General features: G+C 38.6%; 1 protein-coding gene across 4 annotated transcripts in view; it reads right to left on the minus strand.

Annotated features, from left to right (window-relative positions):
- The window catches only part of MAST4 (microtubule associated serine/threonine kinase family member 4), a 270348-nt gene that overhangs the window by 119894 nt on the left and 123132 nt on the right, over positions 1-27322 (minus strand). For 2 of the 4 annotated variants that reach the window (XM_088157188.1, XM_088157186.1), the window contains one exon: positions 23265-23296. In XM_088157188.1, the coding sequence (XP_088013314.1) occupies positions 23265-23296 (32 nt within the window). Of the gene's footprint in view, positions 1-1174; positions 1256-5722; positions 5992-23264; positions 23297-27322 lie in introns of those variants that run through there. The other 2 variants (XM_088157189.1, XM_088157191.1) reach the window with 2 other exon arrangements.

Genomic DNA, 27322 nt, shown 5'->3' on the forward strand with positions numbered 1-27322 from the left:
GGAAAAAAAAGTCTTTTTATTTAAATTATATTGAAAATTGCACAAACAAGGGATTCTCATACCACCTCTTCCCTAACAAAACAGAATACATTAAAAACTACAATATTTCTTCAGAAATACATATCAAGTCTTTGTTATTGCTCCATTTTTCAGTGTCACATGAAGCCTTGATAAAGGGCTCTCACTTACTAATTTGGTTCTAAGTTTAAAGTATACTGAAGCAGATTAGCACATTCAAGCAACCCTCACCTCTGCCACACTATGTTCAAGGTGGTACCAAAAATGCACAAATATACTTTATTATGTAATTTAACAAGGTGGTAGCTCTTTCTCTCATGGTATCAAGTGAGACCTCTGAACAAAAGTAGTTTTGTTTTGTTTTTTTTCAATCCATGAGGCACTAATAACTTACTTGTAACTAATTTTAAAAACTATTTTCCCTATGGAGCAGACTCTCAATGACTGACACGAATGAGATCTCTGACTATTATTTATTAAAATTTTACATAATAGGAAGGACTACAAAGTATTTTTTTATCATGTAATGATTTTCTGATCTCATGAAGATAACCTTTCTGATGAGTGCCAAAAAAAATTAGTCTTATGAACAAACATGGGAGTAGAAGAAAGGAAGGGTGAAAAGGATGTTGTACGTGGCTGTCTAGAACATTAGTGAAATAGAAGTGAAGCTTAAAATCCTTCTAATCCTGAGAACAAAACAGTCTTTCCAATTTACTGAATTTGTGTTCTTCTGAATCACTCTACTCACTAAGCACACTGCTAGCCCTCACTTAAGCAAAAAATAACCAGGTGTTTTGTGAATCACCCTCATTTCTGAATGTACCTTAAACTTCTCACATAACAGAATATAATCTGAGGTATGATCACAGGAAGAAAACTATACAATTTCAGATACACTTCTAAGCAGTAAAAGCAACACAGCATTATACATCAATATCTCCAGTCTCTGTACTAGGTCTTAAAATGCAGATTATCCTGGGGTTTTTTCCATAAAATACTTACCTTCAGAACAGCAGCTGCTCAAGTAAAACGTATTTTGGATTGCAGAGACACGCTTAATTTTATTTTATTTTATTTTCCTTTTGCAATATAATTTGATCATTAGGTTTTGGACGCAGAAGAAAACATCAACAATGGAAGGTTACTTGCTTACCTCCAAAAATGAAAAGCGAACAGAGGACTGCATGGACTGCAGGGACTTGTTGGGGTTGGGCTCAGGCTCCTTGGGGTGAGACTGCAAGTTAAAATAATGTCATCTCCAGTGAACAGAAGGTTTAGCAAGAGTCGCATGTTTCAGTGTAGGAGTTATGAACGGAGTTCCGGTTAGAACCAAAACATGACCATCCTCCTGAATGAAGTGATTGACAGTAGCCACACAGGTTTTGACTTAAGATGAACTTGATTTAAATAAAAATAAATATGAGAACTGGTGTTGATGCACATGCTTTACTATGTTAGGCTTCCTCCAGGAACAGTATTTGTGTACAAAGTCCCAAGAGTGGTGAAACATGGTAACATTTTTTAGACACCTAACCAAACAGAATATGCGACTGGGGTGCTCTTTTCCTCTTCAAGAATCTTGGGGAGGAGGGGGTTAAAGTTTTTCATATGCAAATCAGATTCATTAAAACAAAAGGAAAACTAAAGCTGATGATAAACTTCCATCAGCAATATGAAAATTTTAATAAAAATTTTCAGTTTGAGAGCCTGTACACTTACTGAAAATTTGCACACTTACTGAAAATTAGAAGTGCTCCAGTTAGCATCAATTTCATTATGAAATGTTTCCACACGAACACCAAGTTCTTCTTCTAGGTAATCAAATATGGATATAAAAAATTCATCCATAAAATCTTTATTTGAGCATTTGACTTCAAGAAATTGCCTCAAGTACATCTTCATTCAAAAGGTTTCTCAAAAAAACATCTGGCCACTGCCAGATTTCAGAGATGTTCTTTTAAAATATACTCATGCTATCATATGCACATTTCCCCATAAAAGTCACAAGAAAGCTTCTTTTAAAAACATGCTTATAGCATGCCTCTCACTACAATTTGTTTTAGCTACCTGTAAAAAAAAAAAACTGTGCAGACTGAGCAAAGGCAGAAGCTTATGGGGAAGTTTTTTCAGCTTATCTCCATAAAGATTTGTTCTGCTTTGTACCAGACTTTTGCAGCCAGACAATGCTAGCACTCCTGTCCTGTCCCCAGTGAAGATGCAGACGGCCAATATGCTAAGCACAGCTAAGGTCCAGTTCATATTTTCAATTGTGTAACACTTTGCCAGATACTAATACACTGCCTTCAAAATCTTTCAAGGTGGATATCTAATGCAGGTTTTTTTCTGAACATTTCAGCAGGAAGAGTACTGCTGCTTCTAGAACAGACTAGGAAAACAATTTTGACATTGTAGATTTTTGCAACTTCTTCCTTTTTGAGATGCCTTGGAGAAGGCACAAAGTTTGGCGGGGACATGCACACTGAGACAAGGAGGGGCCTGCAGGTAATTTCTGACAAGGCTACTGTGTATGGGTAAATTCCTCTGGCTGCTGGCCCATAATCTCTGAAAGAGGTGCACGAAAGAGCACCAGCAGCTGAGTACAAGGTAGCTTGGTTTCAACTGCAGACTACCTGTGGTAGCACAATAGTACCTTTGAGCTGACAAGATCCATTAAGAGCCAATGGCTCAATGTATCACTCTGATAAATGGCTGAACTCAGGTTCATACCAGTCAGCCCATGCAGGCCTGCAGAGAAAGGTGTGGATCAACAGGCAGATTTCAGCTGCTCCACTGGGGCAGTCTCTGTTGCGTTGCACTGCACTGACCTGTGACAACACACACTGGGTGGATCATTGTTTCTGTAATACCAGTGCAGTACAGACTTTAAAAACTGCTTTTGTACTTCTACACTTTATCTGCTCTCTCTCTTCATCTCCACTGCAGCAGAGCTGGTAGTTTGTCTCCAGTTGTCCACAAGTTGTTCAGGCCCTGACTGACTGAAGGCTGGGAAAGGATCCTGTGCTGCACAATCCGTGCTTGCATTGTGGTCCCCGGGGGCACTGCACGGTAAGATGCGGAGGCAGGCCATGCACACCAGACCACCACCAGCCTCCAACAGAACCAGAAGCAATGAGGGGAAGCTGGAACTGATCTAAAGACAGTCCAGATGGAAGGAGAAGAGAACTGGCACCAACTGGCCAAAGCACAGGGCTGCAGCAAAGAAAGAGCAAGGGGACTACTATGGAGCAACAACTGGGGACAAGAAATCTACTAAAGCCAGAATGGTTAAAAGGAGAGGGAAAAATCAGCTCTGGCATTGAATAAAAACGAATAGGTTAACTTGAAACCCCAGGCTGAGATCCCTAATTCACCTTTCTGTGAACAAATCCTAGAAACACTCTATGGCAAAGGGCATTGTCCTTCTTCTACTGGACAGTTCACACACAGCAAGTGCAAGTCCTACACTGGCTACTAGCTAATCATGTTCTTCCTCGTTTTCACTAGTGTAACCCATCAGTCTCAGTAATGGCACAGACTCTGAGGCCATCCAATATCAGATGTGCTAGTACTATGGGTCTAAAAACTCCCACCGAGCAATGATACTGTGTGTCAATCCAGTTCTTCTATAGAACTCGCTCTTCAGCTTTGCTCTTTTAAGACCTAGGAAAGCCTGTTAAAACAAATTATCACCGTGCATGACACCCCTGCTTCTTACATATTCTAAATCTGGAATGCTTTATTTTGGATTTAATATTCTTTCAAGGAGCTTTTTGCAAGTAATGAATATAAAGTAGACAGACTGTACTTGTTTCTCAGGGAGACAACATAATTCTAGTCCCAACATTTAAACTTTACTGAAAGAAAATTCATGAGACTCAGGGTGCAAGGAATAAATTGGATTTTTCCTCCCCCCCTATATATGCTCTTCTTTAAATGATTGCAACTAACAGTTCGGGAGACATGATTTAAGTCTGAATTGACTAAACTCTGGCAAATCATGAGAGAATGACTCTATGAAAATCATTATGTGCCAGCAACCAAAATAGGGTATTTTCTTTTCTCTACAAGTAAATCAAGGTCAAAAAGTAGAAAGTGTGATGAAAAAAGTAATTTAAATATATGGAAAAAGTAAATACATTTTAGTAAAAACAATGATCAATATTGAATTTAAAATATAACAATGTTATCAGTACTAAATATTTGGAAAATATGGCAAAGAAAGTGTAATTATGTTAGGTTACTGTGAAAAAGGAGGAAGCAGTAAACAATTACTTCATATTATAAAAACACACGCATACGTTGAAAAACATTAATCCCTTTTCATCCTTTGCAGCTAGTGGTGTTATTCTCACAAGATGATTACATAATTCAGACTGATTTAAAAATATTTAAATTGCCACATCTCTAAAGAAGTATAATTATCAATTATTCATAGAAACCATTTTAATGAGATCTTTGATAAGACCTCTCCTCCAAAACTCATGAGAAATTAGTAATGCTGTTTCTTTCAGAAAAATATCTAGAGCTTAGCCTGCCCACAGCTAACACACTGCTCTTACCAAAAGATGCCTGACTGAAATCCAGAATTTCTGAGACATTTCACAAATGTAGTTCTGGGGAACCAGTATGACACCTACATTTGTTCCTTGGAATAAAGTGCTCTGTCACCTTCATGTGATTATTAGAATAAATTATTTGCTACGCTGCACACTTACCTATGGCCCTCTCTTTAACACATGGCAGATGCCAGAGATAATACCTTTCATAGCTAAATAACTTTACTGCAGGCATCTGCAGTATTCAGGGTTTTGTTGAGTTTTTTTAATACAGCAAGAATGGGGTAGTACCAGGGAATACTAAAGGATCTGACGTAACCACCTCTATTTACCTAGATAAAATTAGCAAGTTCTCATGGTGGCTGTAACATACATATATACATGCCTGACATGTCAGTGCGGACTACAGGCATGTATGTATGTATGTATGTATGTACATATGTATAGAAATAAGTATTTGGCTTTGACTAACATCTGCTGGCATTTATGAATAAAAGACTTACTATCACTATACATTAAAATTACACACTTTCATTTAGCTACTCTCTAAATAGCTGAAAGCACACAAATTAGTTAATCAGTTTTAAGCGAGTATAAGTAAACACACTGCTAAATTAGGTAAACATACTTACTGCAGAACCTATCAGGAATCCTCCAGAATATCAATACAGGTCATTAGTGCAGTTACGTACGTAAAATATGTCTTTCTCCTGATGTATTTTCACAGACAGCATTTTTATAATGCTTTAATCTCTCACAGTGCTCTCTATTATTCAGCACAGAAAGAGGCCTTTCTAAAAGGCAGCACCGGGATAAACAAACAGCAACAGAGCGCTGAAGAGAAAGACAGACACCATGGCCTACTGACAGATTCTTCCCCGGCAAGCTGACAGGATGCTTCATGCACTGAGATTCAGTAACTTTAAATATGCAAAAATGCTTTCTTTCCAAACACACTGCAATATCCTGGCTCCAGGCTCACACATTTGCTGAAACCAACTGCAATGCATTGAAAATGTGTTCCTTCAACCTGGAGCTGCAGTGCTCCCAGGCTGTCAGCACAAACGTATGCTAAAAGCTCCTGACTGCACAAAAGCCGGCATCATGCAGAAACCATTAAAATATTAAAGACAGACAATACTTACTCCAAGGTCAGCCCTGGAATTTGTAGCCTTTCCCGCTGGGCTTTCATTGCTGTTATGTGTTACCACACTCTATTGTAATCATGACACACATTCACGGGCAGCATTCTGGCGATGACAGAGAGCCAAATGAACCACTATAAAGGAATGGACTAAGGATCTCCTGGGGGTGGGGGGAGGACCGCAAGTTGGGGTCCTTCCACCTCTGTGTGTCAGGAAGAGCCGCAGGCTGCCTCTCTCAGGTCAGTGGCAGCGCACGCCGCGCCGCTTTAGCGGAGCGAACGGCACCTTCGGCTGAGCACATCATGTAATTCATCCCCGGAATTCCGCAGCAGCAGCCACTGCGCCGGCACACGCACACACACACACGCACACACACACACGCACGCACACACACACACACACACACACACACACACACACACGCTGCACCTCGGAGGATGCAGCGGTCCCCCTCGCTATGCCAGCCCACCGCGCAAAACAGACGCTATGCTTGAAACAGTTTCTCTCGGCAAACGTCCAACGTTCGCCACCCCCTCCGATCCTGCCAAATAGGATTGAGCCATCTTCTTTAGGTCATATTGTCCCTTTCTGTCCCTTTCCGTGGTAAACAGACAGTTTCTGCAGTAATAGAACAGCAAACTGCTGAATGAAAAGCAGGCTCTTCTCCTTTAATGGAGAAAATTAATTGCCAAGGCTTTTCAAAACAAATATATTCTTGTAACAAAAAGGTTAATACAAAAGGAGAAGTCATCGTTCGGTTCTGTCACATCTGCACCTGAATTTTAAAGGGAAATCATCTATGGTTTATACTAAGGGTGGGAGCCAAACCTAGAAATCGCAGAAAAGTCTACTAATTTCAGTATTAAAAGTAGCATCACTTAAGAGTAAACCACTACACAACACTTTATATAGCCAGTTTAATATCAGTGCTGCTATGTGGGATTTTGGTTATAATTAAATTGTATTCCTTTTTTAGACACTCTTTCTTATTCTGAGATTACAATTTTAATAAATATATACTGTGAATTGTTCCATGAGGAGTAGCAATTTTTTCAATGCTCTGCAAAAGACCAGAAAAGCAAAGAGCAAGTACTTATTTTCAGTAATTTTAAGTAATTTTAGAGCTATACTATTTTATCTCACCCACCTACTTTTCCTGCATTTCTACAATAGAATAAGTCAACCACATGATTTTATTTTTGCTAGAGCTCTGGACCTGCTCTATGGATGGACAACTTCTACAGACTAGTAAAAAGAGAGGACTAGATGAAGCTGCTGCTTTCTGGGTCCCTGGCTTAATTTTGGAAGACATTAGTGAGTTCACAGGTACTAGATTTCAGAGACAGAGGGGGAAATCTTCTAGTTATGGAAACTGCCGAACTGGATTTGGTCAATTTGATTGTTTTTTCAACCACACGGTAAAAAAAGAATAATTAAATTCTCAATTACATCTCTTATGTCTCCTACATATTTCCTAGTGGAAAGTACTTTAAATTTATGTTACGTATTATCTGGAGCCTTCATTTAAAGACATTGAAAACAAACCTAAAGGTTACAGAGAGCTATGCTTTGAATTTTTAAAACATAACAGACACTAGGATTCTGAATGTTAATTTGAGGTCCCAGCAAGCATCCTGTAAGCAATTTCTGTAAGGAAATTCTAAGTTCTCCTACCTCCCAAAAGACAGAGAAAGAATGAAATCAAAGGAGTTAAATTCCAGCTCACTAACCACAATGGGTGAGTGCACAGATTTGCAAGGGCACAAAGATCAGTTAGGTGCCCAACTCTGAACGGCACTTTCAGACAGGTTTTTAAAATTTTACTCAGAACACAAGCAAAACATTAATTTTTGAGGATATTCTCAAACTTGAAAAATACAGCACAAGAATCAACTCTCTAACTGTCAACTCTGACACTGAAACTATCAGGCGAAGCTGCCATGCCTACAGGTTTTTTCATTATTGAGTTTGAGAGAGACAATGAGACAATCATTTAAGAACAAAAATTCAACAAGAGAGCAGCAGAGTATGGAGTACTACAGCCACAGGTTCCTGGATCTCTCCTAGCTGCCAAGAACAGGCAGCTCCCCATCCCCATTGCTCAGCACCTCTCAAACTAAGAACAGGCAGCTCTCTATTCCCATTGCTCAGCACCTCTCAAACTAAGATCTGTTCCGTTAAAAATCCTTTGATTAAAAGTATCTTTTGTAGATAATACTTCTGTTGCTGGCAAGTTCTGTTTCTGATGGAGAAAGAAAATTTTGACAGGTAAACTGTGACTGTATACACACCAGAAATGTACAGTTTTGGTTAAGCCCGAAAGGATGTTAAAGGGCGTAATTTTGTGGATACCAATCTTTAGTTTTGTGCTTCATTCTGTTAGCTATGTGAACACATGCACACGTAGCGTACTATTTGTTGTTCTATAAAACTGTTAACTTTTCGTTAAAGGCACAAAGACTAAGAGACAGCAATAACACCTCGAGGAGGACAGTCAATTCCAGTGAATCAGGAGGGCACCAGAACTATTTCTATAAACAAACTAGCGAAAAGACCAGCTCCGGACGTAAAGGTATGCTTCCATCAAAACTGCAATACAAATTTTACACACTACTGCCATAAGGCAAATTTTACTGCTGAGGTGAACACAAATCCACAACAAAGGCACTTGTTTTATTTGTTTTTTACTTCCACATGCAAAGGAATAGTCGGTCACCAAACACTACTTTGTGAAACACAACAGTTGAGCATTTAGTGCATTTTACCTGCAGGAAGACAAAGCAGCCTGTCTTGTCTAAAAGGAAACTGAGTGGAACTGGCAGTCTGGTACAGGCGCTTAAACATAAACAATTGCATCTAAGGGCTATTTCGTGGCCATGATAAATCATTCCTGAGCTGACTCATGCAAGCACCTCGCATTACATTAATGGTAAATTATTCTAAACTGAGACTGAGATATAGCTTGACTTTGAAAATTCTTCTTTGATACATTTCGCCTGATCCATATAGAAGTTTAGAAAATGGTGATTTACTGAAAAAGAGAGATGAATCGAGAGTATGAGATCAAACTTTTCTCACTGTTGCAGTCTTACAGTTTTTGCAGGAATAAACAGATCTACTTCATGCATCTGGGAGCAAAAAAAAACTGCAGCAATTTAATTAGATGAAGCCTTGCAAGTGGAAGCTGACTTCAAGTTTGATCAAAACATCTGTTTGCTCTTAATTTTGCACTGCTTAGATTTCATCTTACCAACAAAGACTTGAGGAAGGAAGCAAAAGTTAGTAAGAAGGCTTATTGTTACTACAAAAGCTAAATGCAGATTAACCTGAAAATACTGGCAGATGTTGCCTATATTGACACAACTTCTGTAAAGAAAATGTCTCATCTGGAAAAAATTCCAAAAAAAGTCACTCACAGCACTGAAGGGCTGTAAACTTTGTATTCCTTTGCAAATGCAAACCCCGATCTCCTCTTAGCTAGTTCAAGAGCAAATTTAAAAAGTAAGATGTAGGAAAACATGGCTCAGATTATTAATTTACATCTTTACTGAGGCGTCTCTGGTTTAGTAATCTCAGACACCTGGTAAAAACCAAGCAAAACCAGAAAAGCACAGGGAAATGTTTATTCCTTGAAACAAAAACCAAAAAGGTGTTACTTCCATGGCAGTTATTAATGTTGTATGCTCTCAAAGCCCCTCTTTTCTGCACATGTTGACTATTCTTGCCTTTTCCCCTTAAATAATGGCAATTATTGGTACAATAGTACAATAGTACCATTAACAATGCAGGTGGCACTGGCTTTCATTATTCTGTAACATCTAACAACAATTACACTAATATAAATAACAAGTTAGTGCACCCTTTGGTTCTGCATGCCCTCTTTGCTAATGCTTTCCAAAGGTATTCTAGAGTTAGTAACCAACTCTCAAAGAATAATGACACTTTTCTCTCATAGTCCTTAACAGATTATTTCATCTGAATTTCTGTCATCTCATCACACATTCATGCATTCCAGCAAGCACAGCTGCTTCACTGCTAGAACCACAGTTAATAAAGAAGTTCTAGAAGGAATGACGCAGAAGCAGTTGAGTGCAACACTGCTTCTCGGCATCAGTGAGATGCAAAACACAGCTTAAGAAAAATGGGGTGAAAACACAAACACAATCTTTTTTACAGTCTTTCAACACAGCATGCCTGGGCATATTATAACTGTACACAAAAAAAGTCTGAAATATGAGCCTTCCCTTTTGTTACCTCTGCCTGAAGTCCATAGACTGACCAGCACAATGTCAGTCAATAAAGAAAACCTCGTGCTTTAGCTATCTACCAGAAAGCACCAAAAAGTATTCTTCATATTGATCTAACTGGCCAGTTTATTCAGGATTGTTCCTACTTTTCCCAGTATTTGAGATAGGCCACAGCTAAGGAAGCAAAACCAGATAGTGAAAGCAATCCTTTTCCTTATATCCCTGTCTGGTATGTCTCGCTCATATGCTCAAACTCACAATAACTGCCCAATTTGCAACTGCAAGGAGTATTTGATCTTGGTTATCTTACATAAGGAGGAGGAGGAGGAGAAGATGGGCTGTCCTGTCGGTTTCCCTGGGGAAGGGAGGAAGTAGATGTGAATGACAGAAAGTGCCTGCATTCACCTGCACCCAAAAGCCCAGTTTGCACAATAGGCTCAGCATGGCATGCAGAAATAAATTCCTTGTCACTGCAGGGCAGTGGGTAGATTTTAGTAGAACCTGCATGTCCCTGTGTTATCTATGTTCAATACATGCCAGCACAGAGCACTATGAATTCCCAGGGTATGGTCATGACTGTTTGATACGCCACAACAGAAAGACATATTAGACAACCCCTTCCAGCCCTAAATCCTGTTAACATCATGGATCTGTTGACATTTACAGGCATATCCATAAATCTGACACCAGTAGGCAATTTACAATAACACATTTTATTAATGTGTCACTGGATACACAGTAAAAGACTAGGTGTTTTTGCAAAACATGCCAGAGTGTATTTAGAGCTCTAACTCTTATGATTCTACAAGGGACTAGTTTTAAAATTATAGTTCTAGAAAGCACTCTATTAAACTCAAATATATTGTAATAACTTTTTAGAAATTAGTTGTGTATTCTGCTGATAGCCCTATGGTATTGTCTGTATTGCTAAAAAACTGAATGAATCAAAAGATGTATTTACTAGCAATGTAATATTTAATAATATATATTATAGATATAAATATATATTAATATATATAATAATAATATATATAATTATATATAAATATAATAATAATTAAACATTAAAAGTAACTGAACTGCTATAAGTTAACCCAGCAACTGCTTGTCACATTGAACATCTTAACAGAAAATACTGATCCTAAAACATTGGAACAAAAGGAATCAATAAACATCCACCAACCAAGATCTGGCAAAATCTCCCTGCAACCTCACTTATTTCCATTCTTCTGCAGTGAGCTTCCACAATAGTTCTTAAACTTTCCTATAGCCAGGGCAGCCTCCTTGTGTGTAGAACAGACACATTTTAGATAAAACAGGACTCATACTGACTGGTCCTGCAACTTTGAGACCTCAGAAAACATAAAAATAATGAAGGTACAAGGCCAAATAACGAGAGAAAAAGTTCTCTATTCTTTATCTAAATATCAGCTGAACTGTTACTATAGATGATACCAACAGGAAGTGTTAGAGGTGTTTGCAATCTGTTAAGGCAGCCTTCCTCGTATTCCACCAACCAGTGTCCCATCTCCCTTGACTAGCAGCATCATTTTCACACCTGCCTATGCAAGCTCAAAAATAACATCCCATACTAAATCAATACAATGGCACAGCATGCCCTTTGCCTTTTTTTTTTTTTTAATGGAAAACTCCCAGAGCAGCTACTTCAGATTTGGACAATCTCCTATCATATTTCACTCTTACACTGTAAGAAAAAAAAATTAAAACAAAAATTAGAGAGCAATAAAAATAGCTTAACCAATAAAGTCTTTTGTGAACAGACTTTAAGCTAATACTAAAACTGTAAAAAGCCTGATAAATTACATGTTAATAATAATTATGATCTCAATCTGCACCACCTTTCACCAAAAAAAAAGCATTAAAAAATTTAAGGCAAAAATAGATCTACTTTTTGAAGAGTTCTACATTACACAAGGTTTAAACATTTTAAAGATAAGACCCTTGTTACACAGGGATAACCCAAACCCAGGCTCTTAATGAGCATTTGTTTATCTGGTCTTCATTTAAGCTGTATTTCAGTGCAAATTGATGCCATTTAACTTTCCTGTATATATTTTTTCATCAAAAAACAAGAACATAAAAAAACCTCAAAGACATAAAAACTATCTATTGAACAGTTTTTTAAGATGGTGATGGTATTTGAGTATCTTCTTCAGAAAGTTAAAGCGCATTATTCCACAGTCCAGCCTGCAGCTGGATTCTCCCAAAGCCTTACACCTATGTATCAACAACTAATATATGCCTACAGAGTTACCAAGCTTTGTTTTGGCTGGTTGATAGCTCATTCCTTGTTAAGTCCCTATCATGCATATTAATACATATATGCCTGCAAAAGAGGCTTCCCAGCAATTGTGTAAGGCTTCATGTGTGCTTCAATTTTTATTTGCTTTTAATTCTGGTTCTCTTTATCATTAAACAAATGGGTAGGCAAGTGATCCAAATGGAGATGAGCAGATGAAAGAAAGCCATCAGTCTTTCACCAAAAAAACTCCCAAAAAACTCAAGAAGTTTGAAGCTCATGTCTTTTTTTTTTTTGTCTTATGCTTACATAAATTTCTATACACGTTTTAACAGGGTGCATTACAGACAAGTACAAATGAATAACATTGTCCGTTATGAGATGGTATTTTCTTCCATCAAAGCAGATACTTAATATATGGAATCAAGTTTCAGCAGAAAGTTTGAGCAAATAATCCCACTGACATAATGACCATTTATAAAGAGAGCTAGAAAAGTCAAGAGGTCATATTTTGCTTTCTGAAGAGAGGTCCATTATACCTATATACCTCCTATTGCTCCAGTCAGATGTTTGGCTCATCTGTTCTTAAAAACTGATATCGACTTCACAACACTCTCAGGTTCGCACTCCTCTGCTACATTGTTTAGACACTGCTTCAACCACATCTGAGAGGAATCCCCCTTGATCTAATTTAAACACACTACATATTGCTGTACACCCCAATGACACAGAAAACAGTTTTACTTCCTACCCATGGCAGATGTTCTACACACTGGATGACTTTCATGAACATCCCTCAGCCTTTTGTTCTCTAAAATAAATAACCCCAGCACAATAAGTATTTTTCCATATACCACGTCAAATTTTCAAAGCAGCCAAGAGCTGTCATCTGTTTCCAGCTGATCCACCTCAGAGAACTCCAATATAAGGCCGTGTAAGTTCTGTGTGGGATAGAGTAATGCTGCATGCTTTGCAGCTTAAAATATCAGCTTCCCAGCACAAGATACCCACTGCCCTCCAAGAGCAACTGTGGTACTTTAAACTTCACAGATCACTTCCTAAAACTAACATCTATTCAACAGTCTTGCATATCTGAAGTATTTCCTGCAGGAGTAAAAAGTTCTGTTTTACTTGGTGTATTTTCTCTGGGTTGTCAGAATGATTTTGAAATCCCATATTGTTCTTCAACATACTCGCATTCTTCACAGCTTGTTTTCTGCTGTGAATTTCATAAACACCATCTATTCTATCAGCCAGCTCACTAATGAAAAATAATGACTATAGCCAGTCAACCATGCTTATGACACCTGCAGCCCAGTGTAATCTCCTGCTTAATGTTTCTAGCCTGTAAGCAACAAAGCAAAAGGCTCTTGAAAGTGACAATATACCCACCCCATGCCTTCACCCCACCAAGACACATTTGTGGGTATGGCTTACTGGAAAATTTGACTTTAAAAAAAAGCCAACAAAGTTCTGATTTATAGAGCGAGAACCTAAAAGCTTTCTGGATTTAGATATATGTGGGTATATTCTTGGTACTTCTGACAGACATGTCAACCATAGAAACAGACATATTTTTAAATGCAAATGAAAACATTTTGCATTTCTCCTAGCAGAATCTAGGAGACAAGCATTCACAAAATATGACAATGATCTGTAAAAGCTCATTTTCAGAAGCATCTCAATGACACTAAGAAGAATCACAGAACAGCCGAGGCTGGGTCTTAGGGCCATACCCCTACATGAATGTAAACACGGCTGATTTAATCCTGTTTTCACCACGTACTGTGTTGAAGTGTGGCATGTGTCCAGTCACCTGACGGCAAAGCAGTACCATGTAGCAGAGGGGAAAAAAAAATCACCAATGTCCATGCTCCCTGCACAACATTTACAAAGGCACAAGAGACTTTTCCATTCAGGCTAGAACAGCAGGAACTTGCTTATTTACAGCATCATGCTCAGCCCTGTGTCAGGAGCACCTGTGATAGCATGTTTGTCTCAAATACCATGCTTGCATTCACTGCTTAGGGGTATGACCACACTAAACATTCATGAGTGAAGCCACTGGGATTTGAGGGAATGTGATTATATGCAATTACACTGCCTTTTGCACTGTGGCAGTCAACACACAATGAATATAAAGTAAGAAACTTCCTGTGTCAGCCTTTTAGACTCACTTGCTCCCTGTGGCAGTTATCTGCTACCCTTTTCAGGCAAGCACGGCAATAATGCAGATCCACTTGTCCCCAGCATTCTTTCTGACCTTTACACATGCCTGTGAGAGCTGTTGCAATATACCTCATTAAACCTCACAGGTCTAAGCTTGACTGGCTAGCTAGGAAAAAATGTGACAGAGAAGTGGAAACCCTACAACATTTGGGATAAAAGACAAGAGGACAGAGATGGCAGAGGAGAGCACATAGATGGAAGGAATGTGTGCTAATGCCAGGCTGGCTGCTGCCTTGAATAAGTGGGCAAAGACTTGCTAAAGACCACACACAGGCACAGCTCGTTGATTATTCCTTTCGGAACAGAATAGTATCATGATAACGCAGTATTTTCCTTCTCCAAACCTACAAAAGAAGAGCTCTGTCCTGCTGCCATCCAACCTGCCCTTTCCTTTTCAGGCTGCCACAGAAGCCATCCACCTTCCTGTTGTCCATGGTTTTGGCTAAAGTAACCAGTAAAGTAACCAGTGAAGCACTCAGTTTCTGCAAGCTCCAGTCTTTTGGGTAGCCATCAACCCCTCCATGAGAACTGCACATGCTGCCTTGCCCCTCGACTCATTCCCAGGAGCCATCATCCATTCTCCTATACACAAAGCACTTGGCAACCAGGTTCTTGGCACGCCTATCCCCATATGAAAACTACCATCATAGAGTGAGTTCTGCAAGCCTAAACCCATGTGAGGACCTCTGCCCCAGCTCTCCACTGCTCTATCCAGAGAACATGCCTGCAAGGAAGGCAGTTGGCTTTTCACAAAGGCTGAAAAGAGAAGTGAAAAACCTCCAGCAAAACAGAGCATGCAAAGGACTGCATTCAGTCAACAAAACTTTGTAAAGCAGCATGACTCCTAACTCCCAAGGGGAAGGGAGGCAGCAGATAGCAGAGTGGAAGGAAATTAACAGGATCCAGAAGTTTTAGACAGGGACAGAAGAAGTGGTAGGGGCAAGAATGGCCAGAGCCACAAACATTATGCCATATGTTCACAAAATATAAAAGACACAGCTCCCAGCTATGGACAACACAGGCCCAGCTGCCACACTGTCTGCTCATCTGCTCATCTGTCTACTTTAAAACTTTTAAGTCTGTCCACGGACACATAACTGCACGTAGCAAATACACTAAGGGCCTTTATGATAAGCAACAGCACAGGTTTAGAATACTGACAGTAATCAAAAATGTTCAAGTCTGTATTTCATAGAAAAGAGTGAGGGAAAAAATACTTCCCCCTCCTCCAAGACAAAACAGAAGTGGTTCACTGGAAATTCATGACTGTTATTCATGAGAACTGTAGAAAGCCAGCCTATACTTTACATAATGGAATAGCAATAATATTGAAAATATCAAGGGGAAAATCTGTAATGGAAAAATGCCTAACTGAATATGCAAGGCAGGCAGGTTCCTGATGCTCAGCAATGCCTCTTTTCTTCTGAGAGCAGATATTTAGAATACAGCTGATACTACTGGCACCAGAGGAAAAACTATATTGTCCAGAAAAACCTGAATGCTTCTTTTCTTAAGATAAAAGCAAATATTCATTTGTAGTCAATACCTCACCTTTAACTCCCATTAAAAACAAACAAACAAACAAACAAAACAAAGGGAAAACAAACAAAACCCAACCTCTCCTTACAATTCTTTAAGCACAGCATAGGTTCATCAAGCCATCATGTACTCCTCCTAGAGCCCCAGCAAGACCCCAATCCTACAGAAGCTAAATAAATGTGTACACTAGGAATTGCAGAGCCTCAGGAGGCTCCCTCTGTAAGTTAACAGATTATTCAAAACTTCGTAGCATGAGTGCCAAAAAAAATCAATTAATCATTACAGCATACAGCAGCCTAGACCATGGAATTCATCAGGACACTGCAATTCCTTTTGTGACTAACAATTATTTTTAACAAATTTCAGACACTCCTTAACCAGAGAAAACCGAACTTCCTGAATTCATGACACTGGGGGAAAAAACAGTGAATGAAAAGCTGCCTCAGCATGTCAGATTTTCAAGGTTTGCTATTAGAAATTCAAGCTGTGCTGACTAGCAGTGATTACCCACATGATGTTCATCTGCCAGTTTTCTAAATGCATAAGTACTTTCTCAAACAGCAGAATAAAACAGGTAGTTATATGGTCATTTGTACTTTATGTGTATGTGATACAATTTTGAAACTTTACTGAAACAAAATCAAAGACAAGTCATTCTAGTCACCGAGAATGCAACTTCTGTTCACAAAGCGAATAAGAAAACACAGCCAATGCCGATTTAAAAATGCTTATATAAATTAATCACATTTGCCACTGCCAGACAGAATTTAATCACTCAATTATTGCACTCACACACTAAGTTACCACTACACCCCACCCTGATGCTCAGACATCAATACTCCCTTGCCTCAGCATCTCACATTTCCAGCCATTTTAAATTTACCCAAGTGTTGTCTGTACACTCTTGCTCTAGGCTTTGCTGCTTCAATGTACACAGGAACACTGCAAACACCACCAACTGCTGGTTCAACAGGTAAAGCAGGATATGAGATCAGAATCCAGACACAGAGCAAGCAGTTCAGTGAAAAAGACCATAAACAGAAGAAGGGCAGAGACTGTCACATGGGACAATCAAGAACATTAGGACAGTCAATTTGTCAGGCCTCCATCCCACTCCTCTTTTGTGCTTCGTTTGGTCAGGTTGACTATTAAGGTTTTAGCAGTGAACTGATGAGACCCTGACTGCTATTTCTTTGTACAGATTCAATTATTTTAGCACCTTGGCACCTACTTTCACATCACCAGTAACCCATTAGCCATGAGATCTGACCCTCAAACCAGGTTGAACAACATGCACTACAGAATAATTTTTTGCATGTGTAAAAATATTTCAAACTACCCTACTGCACAAACATTTTTTTACTTTAGGCAAAGCTTGGAGGCACCCAGATATTTTATTTTCTTTGCTTCCACCAAGAATCATGTGACTCTCCCATCCTGAAATTCTGCAGCATGCCTACAGAACCACAGCTTGACCCCAGATGCTGATTTAATTTTGGTTTTTTGCTGTGGCTTAAGTTTGATCACTATTTTGATCAAGCACTACTTAAGATTAATTTTTATTCTTGACCATGTCCTTGCCTAAGTAGCTGAAACAAAATTCCAACAGGCCACAGCACACCCAACACACTGTGGAGAAACATGGTACCTGGTCACTTTACATTACTTAGACACCACAGCAGTCACAGAACAACAGTAGAGAAATGCAGTGTTACACAATTAAGCTTTAAAGAATGATCACCTCATTTTCTGAGCATCATTTCTCCAGGGATGCAGGTTATTTTTAAGAATTTTGTTATGTACCTGAGTAGTTTTCAAATACACAAGAAAAGTCATCACCATCACTATCTGACTTTTTTTGCATGTGTAGATAAAGGTGTGTACAAGTACACAAACACAAATATGTAAGCATGAATTTACAAATAAAATCGTATTACAAAGCTTTAAAATACCCTCAATATAGTATACATAATTTTTCACTGAAAAGGGATACAAGGAATTACATTAAGACAGGTAATTCCTTTTTCTAACACGTGATATGATAAATCATAAAATGAGGATATAATTGGATATACACAGATATACTAGTGAAATCTGAGTCCAAAGACAACTGCAGATATACATAATAATAACATTGATGTGAAGGAAGCAGGGATGCAAATTTGTGTGTACAAGCACCAAAAATCCCAACAGAACAACAGAATGGCCTGTACTGTTAGCCAAGGACACAGCTAACAGAAACAGAATACCAAGGGACATGCGGTTTATATCTAAACCAGGCCTGTGCTTTCCACAGCACAAAGGACTTATTTGCAGAAGACCATGCACTGACAACAGGAAGGTGGCAACAAGGCTACCCAGCACGCTGCAAGAGCCACATTCTCCCTGTTAGACCAGCGCTACTTTAAAAGAAGGAAACACGAACAATGGGCAGCACACTTGAACAAAATTTATGGATGCTGAAGTAAGCAAGATTGTGAGGGAAAAGGGTCGTGTTATAGTAGCTGTTGAATCCTAAATTATACAAAAGACATAACCAAGTTTTTCAATGTCAATCACAAGAAATCCAAGAGATGCAGAGGAAAAAAAATTCAGTGACAGCAATAGAAAACCCTTGAAGGACAGAAACAATGCTAGTAATGACATTAAAGAATATGCAACTTGAGAATCAAACACAGGCTATGGAGAATAGCCTGGAGCACAATCCATCCATACTAGAATGGAGAAATTCATTACCTGGCAACAATAATCAATCTAGTCCAGTCTCCAAATTTAAGATAACAAATCACCTATGAACATAGCTGATTTTTATGATGTAGATGTCTATGTCCACTCAGAAACCATCAATCAAATTCCAGTTTTGTCCACCTCCATGACACAGGCCTCAGAGGTTTTCCACATTATGAATCATTCCCACTTTTTCCCTAAGGGTAACTGACAGTCCATCTTTTTCATTGATAAAAAGACTTTCTTACAAAATTGTTTTTGCCTTCCTTGACACCTACTTAATCAGCAGCGGTTTTAACTACTGTTTCTCTTGAATTCTTGGCTGGCCACAATCTTTTGTTGTTATTATCCAAGGGTATCAACTGTTTCACTGAAATGTATAAATTAATTTAATGAAAATTTTGTGACCAGCTTTGACATTTGTGCAAACAGATTATATAATTGCTGGTACTGAACTTGCGTCCATATTTTATAATTACAGAAATTAGTTTCAGAGCTGTAAGGAGAAGGACAGATGCAGCAAAAATAAATACACCAAAGTGATACATCTCAAAATCAAACGGAAACGGAATAATTAAACAAAAGAAGACAGAAAGAGAACAGATTTAGCGTGGAAAAGTAATGATTTTCGCTTCTAGGGCATGTACTTTTAGCACTGAGGCTCTAACAAAAGGAGAAACTGCCTCTACTTGTGTCTTCTCATGTACTGCTGTTCCTGAAGGCTCCTCTCCACCTCAGAGAAGCCTGTTGTAATTTTCTTTTAGGAGAAGGGCATTTTAAAGCAGAATGTACCTACTCAAAGCTGAGGGCAATTTTTTTTTCCACAACCTTTGAGTTCACTCCCTCTGTCTATAAAAAGCTCTAATTTCTCTGAACTCTGCCAGTATGTAAGGAAACAAAGCAGGATAAGAACACTCCATCTTAAATTCAGTGATGGAAACTCACCTGCTTAACAAACACTGAGAGGCCATTTGGGGCTACCTACTTCAGCTAGATACACTATGAATGTGTAATGGATAAGGATGTAGATGCTATCAGGCATTCCCTGGTTCATAAGAGGATCTGTGTGATTCACAAACATCAACACTTAATTCTGATCAAATTAAATCTGTACTTCTGAGTCTGGCTTAACATTAAGCACAAGTATCTTCCTTGATAATACAGAATCACAGAATAGTTAGAGCTGGAAGGGACCCACAAGGATTATCAAGTCAACTCTTATATGAATGGCCCCATACAGGGATCAAACCAACAACCTTGGTGTTATTAGCACCATGATCTAAACTGAGCTACAGTTAGGGTTGAAAGTGTTTGGTGAAAATAAACAAATCAATAAAAATATCACCAAGATATAAGTAACTCATTCCCATTGTAGCAGTGTGAAAAAATACACTCCTATTTATTTTTCCAATGGACTTGCAAAGTGAGATACTAACAGCCATGCAGGTTTACAGTCATGCTAAGCTTTTATAAAGTCAGTTTCGCTGCTGGAGTCAGCCTGAGAGAAAGCTCCCATCCATTCATCCTGCCTTCAAGTCACCACACCCTGCTGCTAGAAAGAAAGGCATCTGTGCAGCTGGGCAATTTAATATGTTGAAGAAACTGCATGAAGCTAGTTGCAACCTGGATCAATTCTGCCTGTGTCCAGAGAAAGAGTTGTGCCAAGACAGCCAGGGGGTGCTCCGAGCATGGAAAAGCTCACTTCTCAGTCAACCACGACTCTTCATCTCAGTTTATGCCAACTATGCTAAGATTGCTCACCCCTGAAATAGCTCTCTCTGTCCTGTTTAAAGCTGCGTCCTTGGCATGACATTGGGTCTGAAGCTCCAAAAGACAGTGTGAGACATACCTACCTGAACTGTTCAGGACCTCTAGATGTCTATGTCAACGAAAAGATAGGACTTTTCACATTCTGAAATTCAATCTTCATGTCAACATCTATAAAATATGCAAATACAGCAGCCAACACAGCCCATCCACACAACCCCTGATGCCACAGCTATTGCTAGCCTCAGCAATATGAGCCCTTTTAACTAAGTTCTATTAAAGTAATTTTAGAATACCATTGTATTGGGTTTGCATGGCGAGGTTTTGTAGGTTTTGTAGCAGGGGAGCTATTAGGTGGCTTCTGTGAGAAGCTGCCAGAAGCTTTCTCCGTGTCTGGCAGATCCAATGCCAGGCAACTCCAAGACAGACCTGCCACTCACCAAGGCTGAGCCAATGAAATGATGCTAACGCCTCTGTGATAACAGATTTAAGACGGGAAAAAAGTTATTGCACAGGTGTAATTGCAGCCAGAGAAGAGTGACAACGTGTGAGAGGAACAGCCCTGCAGACACCAAGGTTGGTGAAGGAGGAACAGGAGTTGCTCCAGGGGCCAGAGCTGAGGTTCCCCTGCAGCCCCTGGTGCAGCCCACGGGGAGGCAGCTGTGCCCCTGCAGCCCATGGAGGGCCATGGGGATGCAGAGATCCACCTGCAGCCTCTGGAGGAGACCCAGGCCACAGCAGGTGGATGCCAGAGCAGGTGGATGCCTGAAAGGAAGCTGTGAATTCATAGGAGGCCCATGCTTGAGCAGGGTCCTGGTAGGACTTGTGACCCCTTGGGGACCCACACTGGAGCAGGCTGTGCCTGAAGGACAGCACCTTGTGGAAAGAGATCTACACTGGAGCAGGGGAAGGACTCCTCTCCCTGAGCAGCAGCAGAAAAAATGTGATGAACTGGTTGTAATCTCCATTTCCTGTCTCTCCTGTGCCACTGACAGGGGAAAGGTAGAGCCTGAGAAGGATGAGTGGTGAGGGAAGGTGTTCTTAATATTTATTTTACTTCTAATTATCCTGCTTGTTTTAGTAATAAATTCAGTCAATTTTCCCAATTCAAGTCTGTTTGGCCTGTGACAGTATTTGGTGAGTGATCTCTCCCCATCCTTATCTCAGCACAGGAACCCGTCATTGCATTTGCTTGCTTCTGTCCAGCTGCAGAGGGGAGTGACAGAGAAGCTTTGGTGGGTGCCTGGCACCCAGCCAGGGTCAACCCACTACAACCATCTGCAGAAACCTAAGCATTTTAATAACTGGATATGATTATGTGACAAGGTGCTGCTCTCTACCATACTTTATAAAGCCTCAGCAACAGAAAGCACACTAACTCAGTGATCAGCTAAAACAGTATGTATGTGAATGCAACTGAAATGATTGTGCTGCGGTGATTTTTCAGATCTGGAGTAAACCAACTAATAATATTCAGTGTCAAACATCCTAGCAAGAGTAAGTGAGGTCAAGTTCCAAGAGCCACTTTCTGCTCTGGCTGAAGTGAACAGCAGTTTAGCCATTAACAGACGCAGTCTTCTACCCATGCAACGGTTTCAGGTTAATATAAAGCACCAAGGACACCAAAAGAATGCACCAAAAATAATTTTAACTATTTTTCTTTCTGTCGCTGAAATACTTAAAAAATTAAATACTTGACAGGAAATTAGTTTTCTATTTTCTTGAATTTTCTTACATAATGGATTTGCTTACTGTCTAGCATAAGACTTCTTATGCATCCAAACCTAAAACAAGAGTCTTTTCCAACACAGCAGATATCTTATTAAATACAGACTTCTGGTATGCTCTTTGAGTCAGAAGAACAGAGCACTTCACTGCACTTTCCCAGCAGTTACAGTTTCGGTTATTCACATATCTCACCTATAATCACTAAAACCTACACAGCATTATTAAACTGAAAACAAGTAACTGGCCTCTTGTGCAAGGGCACAGGGTTTTACTCAAAATGTGTTGTCACCAATAATCTTATAAGATCATCTTATAGTATTATTTTTGAAAGAAAGCAGTAAGTGAATAGAGTTTGCTTCTTAAGACATTTTGTTATGCTTTTATCCCAATAGCTTCTCAACAAGTTACTAATACAGAATAAGAAACTAGACAGATGCAAATTAAAAACACAAGCTTTAAAACCAAACACCTCAAAACCAATGGAGAGTCAAAGCCAAGTTATAGAAATCTACACAAAGCACAACTGAACTCACAACCGAACTGTATCTGAGTACATATTATTATAAGCAACAATTTATACAAGAATACATAGTCTTTATTTCCATAATCAAAACAGTAGCTTAACAATCCTATATATACAGTAGAACATACATATTCTTTTTTCCTACCTGCTCATCCACAGGACTGTGCACAGAGTTCCATAAACATGATAAGTTTCTTTTATATCATTCACAAAGAAAGCATGTTTCTTCCTTGATTTTTAACAAGAAAAATCTTTACTATAAAACAAAAACCTGAACTTAAGAACTTTTTATCCCTTTGGAAATTCCTCACAATAGCTTCTCTAAAAGATGGGCATAAAAATGGTGACTGCACAACCCATAGGTTTTCATTTACAATTTTCATTGCTTTGTATATATTCTGAGGCAGATCAACTGCCACATTTAAGCTCTATTCTAACTGCCCTGAAAACTAGCTTATTCTAAAACTGTAAAAAATACATACTACAATCTAAGCCCAATAGAGAAAAACTTCATATACTTACAAACTTCCTCTTCTTGGAAGACTCAACTCCTTCTGCAACAGAAAAAAGTTAAAATGTATTAGCAATAAAATATTTTAACTGGATGTGGTCTTTTTGAGACAAGTATTGCAATCTTCTCATCTCATCAGTAGCAGAGAGACAAAAGTGGTATATTGGGACAGTGTAAGATGTTTCATCCTTTCTTCCTTTCTTATTTGAAATATTAGCATTGGAAAAGTCTATACCTTTTTGTAGTAGCAATATTAAAATATTTCAAGCAATAGACAGACCTTATGGAAAAGCCTTACAGTCAGCTATGATGCAGGGGCAACACTGTTCAAATTTACAAGAGTCATTGACAAAGATAAACTATGTTCTTTCCAATACTCATAATTTGCAAAAGTTGTTAATAACAGGATCACAAGCTGAAGCGGTGGCCATTGCCACCAATCTTTCTATATTCTATATTCTTAAACCCAAAAAAGATTAAGTACATAATAGTTTGGCTCACAATAAATTATTAAAATTTATTACAATCTTCTGCAAACTAGTAGCATAACAACAGAAACACCACTGTTAAACTTTCTGTTAAGCTTTTGATGAGAACAGTTAAATAATCAAACTACCTTTTAACAGTTAAACAACTTTTTATTGGATTGACAAGACAGCCCGCTAGGTAAATGGAAACTGCAAAACAAACATTTTACTGTTATTTTAGTGTAGAAGAAAGCCACAAGATGATAAAGTTTTGCCCATCAGAAACAAGCTAAATACTTATACCACAAGTATATATTATCGTGTATTGTATAAACCACAGAATAGCTGAGGTTGGAAGGCATCTCTGGAGATCCTCTGGTCCAACCTAGCCACAGCAGAGGCAGATGCAACAGATTACTCAAAACTACATCCAGCTGGGTTTTGAACATCATTCTGAACATTTTGCAAAGATGGACATCCACAACCTCTCCAGGCAATCTGTTCCAATGTTCAATTACCCTAATTTCTTTTTATTTCTCACATTAGTTAAGCGCTACCTTTGCAATCATGCCCAGCAGGGAGAATCAACTGTATTCAAATGAAAGGACAACTTATCTGAGGATACACAGTCAACTAGAGGATACAGGGTCAAGATAGATTTGAAGTTGAAGGGCATCATCCCTGTTGAAAGATAAGGTTGCATATACAAATGGTTAAACTTAAGCGGTTGGATGTATTTAGTAATTTAATTGCATTATTTTATGTTTACTTACGAAGACCTCACAAAAAGTTGCTTTAAAGTATGTAACAGACACTCTATTCTATAAGTTATCTAAGAGAGTAACTGAAAAATTCTCTTTCAAAAGTAAATAAACTATATACATGTGTTCTGTGTATGTGCACACGCATTTATTTCACACAGCAAAAAAAGTTATAGGTATTGACCAGAAAAGACATATGAGAATACAATCAAATGGACAAAAATAGTTCAGCCAGGCACCTTAGATAAAAGGCCATAAGGGAATGAATAATTATGTATTCTTTACAGAGTTTTAAATGGTGTGCAGTAAATAAAGCCCAGGCTGCTAAATGAATGATAAGGACTAAAATATCAAGTAGCAGCTCAATTCCTGAGCACCGCCCATCCTGTTCACTGAATGAGGAAGGAAAAAATAGTGTGAAACAATGCAATTAGACATCATAATGCAAAGGCATAGGAGAGCAGAATTAAGGGCCTTGGTAACAAATTCTGGTTCTTCCTAGGAAGTTCTAGAAACTGTTCAGAATTTGCATTTTAAAACAACATCTTTTAGCATAACATGTGCTTATATACAAACGACAGTTACATCTGCATACAATATTGCATTATGACGCCAAGTTATTCCCCTCAATTTAAAATGTCACATTCATCATGAGGAAAATGTTACTGCAAGTTAGAACCCACGTACTTCCCTTTGTGTTTTTTTTCTTTAATATTTACAATGTCATTGTGTTCTATTTCTAACATGTAACTTTACTTGTAATGGTAGGCACTGTCATACTGTAATAGACAATGCTTGTGGGAAAGCTGCCAAATAGTATGAGCAAGAATCATATATAGGTTTGAGTTGCAACATGTACTTTAAATTTGTTTCCTATGAATCTGGTTTTTTTGTTTGTTTCATGCAATCAGAGTGTTTTGGTTGTAGTTTCTCATTATAACAGCAGTGCAAATGAGAGACACTGGCTTCTGTAGACACCTGAAGTCACATTAGTCTCTTGGCACATTCTCGTGCATGCCATGCTGAAGCACTACTTTTGACTATCAAATGAAGTTCCAAAAGGAGCTCACTGATAAAGATATTAAAAACTGCCAAGACCACTCCATATAATGGAAAAAATAAAGCAAAACCTTAAGTACGTAATTCATACAGGACAATTTACAAAATACTGCATTTCTAAGGCTGGATTTTAAAACAATATACATGTAAAAAAAATTGAAGTACTGAAATAAAACAAATATCCTTCCTGGATAATATTTCTATCCTCATTTTTCCTATCTATTACAACCATGGTGTTAAAATGAAAGGTCACTTCTCTCATGCTTCTCTAGCTGGAGTACCTCCAAGAAAAAAAAAGTAACCTAAAATGCAGTAAACAGAAGCATGTTTTTCTATCTCAGATCAGACTAAATTATTACAGCTCCGACATTATTTTTTTGGTGTTACTTAGGACCCAGCCCAAAGACCTTCCCACAGCCTGAAGTAATTAATAGATTACTGGCTGTGTCACTACAGACTTTCTCCGTCCTCAGAAGGCTCACAACATGATGCTAGATTTGCAACAGTACAGCAGAGCTCCACAACTGGCCCTACACAAAACAGGTGGGAAAAGTATAAACATGCCATACATCGGCCTAGATATAGCTTGTAACTTAGATTGATCATTTATTTCCTTGGTACACAAAAGACCATTTTACTAAAAAACTGAAGACAACACTTTTACCCTGCCTCTTCCAGCTGTTTTTGTCACAGCCACTTAAAACAGGAATGAATAATACCAAACCAAAAATCACTTAGTTCTTCAGGTTTGCAACAATCCAGCTCAGAACTCCAAATGACCTGCATCAACTTTAGTTTTCTGGCAGTTCTGTGTTTCCTTTCGGAAAGCCTCAACAGAAGATCCAGAAGACCTGTCTGCCCTAGTTCCACTGCTCAGCATCCCATGCATGCACACTGTTGAAGGTAAAACTTAGCAGGGTCAGGACCTTTGGATCACACACTTAGCAGGCAAGCACCTGGGGCATTACATAGAGAAAAGATGCTTTCACTACGACTCTGCATGGTTCTCAGCCATCAGCTCTGCCCTGGAGGATCCCACTGTGCTCTTTTGCCCTTGTCCTACATGTAATCGTCCTCTGGCTAGTTGAAGTTACACTGCTTTTAGGGCTATTTCATCCACTGCAACAACACAAAGCAGATTTAATGGACCAGAGATTCTTGCCCTTGAGGCCCTGTGTATCTCAAAAACTATTGCCACAAAATACAATAAACCTTGCCTCAAATTTAAGAGATCCATTCAAGCCATGCCAAATTGCTATGATGTAGCATTAAGAACGAGGTATAATGAATGTAATTGCAGCTGTCATTAATCAGTTCAAACTCTCTACTCTGTGCATTTTACTATCAATAACATGCTCTGACAAAAACAATTTTTTTTCTTATTTCAGTAATTATGATCCTTCCTCTGGTCCTACACACCTCTAAGACACTTCAGTATGCACAAGTTCAGTATCTTCACCACAGTGCAGATATTCAGCTTTATAAACAAATCACACTGAACAAATAAAACACAGTCAACTTTATTTTGGGTCAAAACATCACCCTACTATCTAGAAATACGGTTTAGAAAACAAAACTGTGTAAATAGACTTGAACAAATGAGGTTACTTAGAAAACATTAACTTCTTTACATTCCTTGTAAAGATTACCAGCAATTTACAGAAAATATAAAATACTGAATTTTGTCCCCTATATGCAAGGAAGAAAAGATGTCATTCATTTATTGCTTGTTACTGGTTGTTTAAAACCAATAAAAAGTTGCACCATTCATGAGACATAGCT

The sequence above is a fragment of the Sturnus vulgaris genome, chromosome Z (genome assembly GCF_052056855.1).
Source record: "Sturnus vulgaris isolate bStuVul1 chromosome Z, bStuVul1.hap1, whole genome shotgun sequence".
Taxonomy (NCBI): domain Eukaryota; kingdom Metazoa; phylum Chordata; class Aves; order Passeriformes; family Sturnidae; genus Sturnus; species Sturnus vulgaris.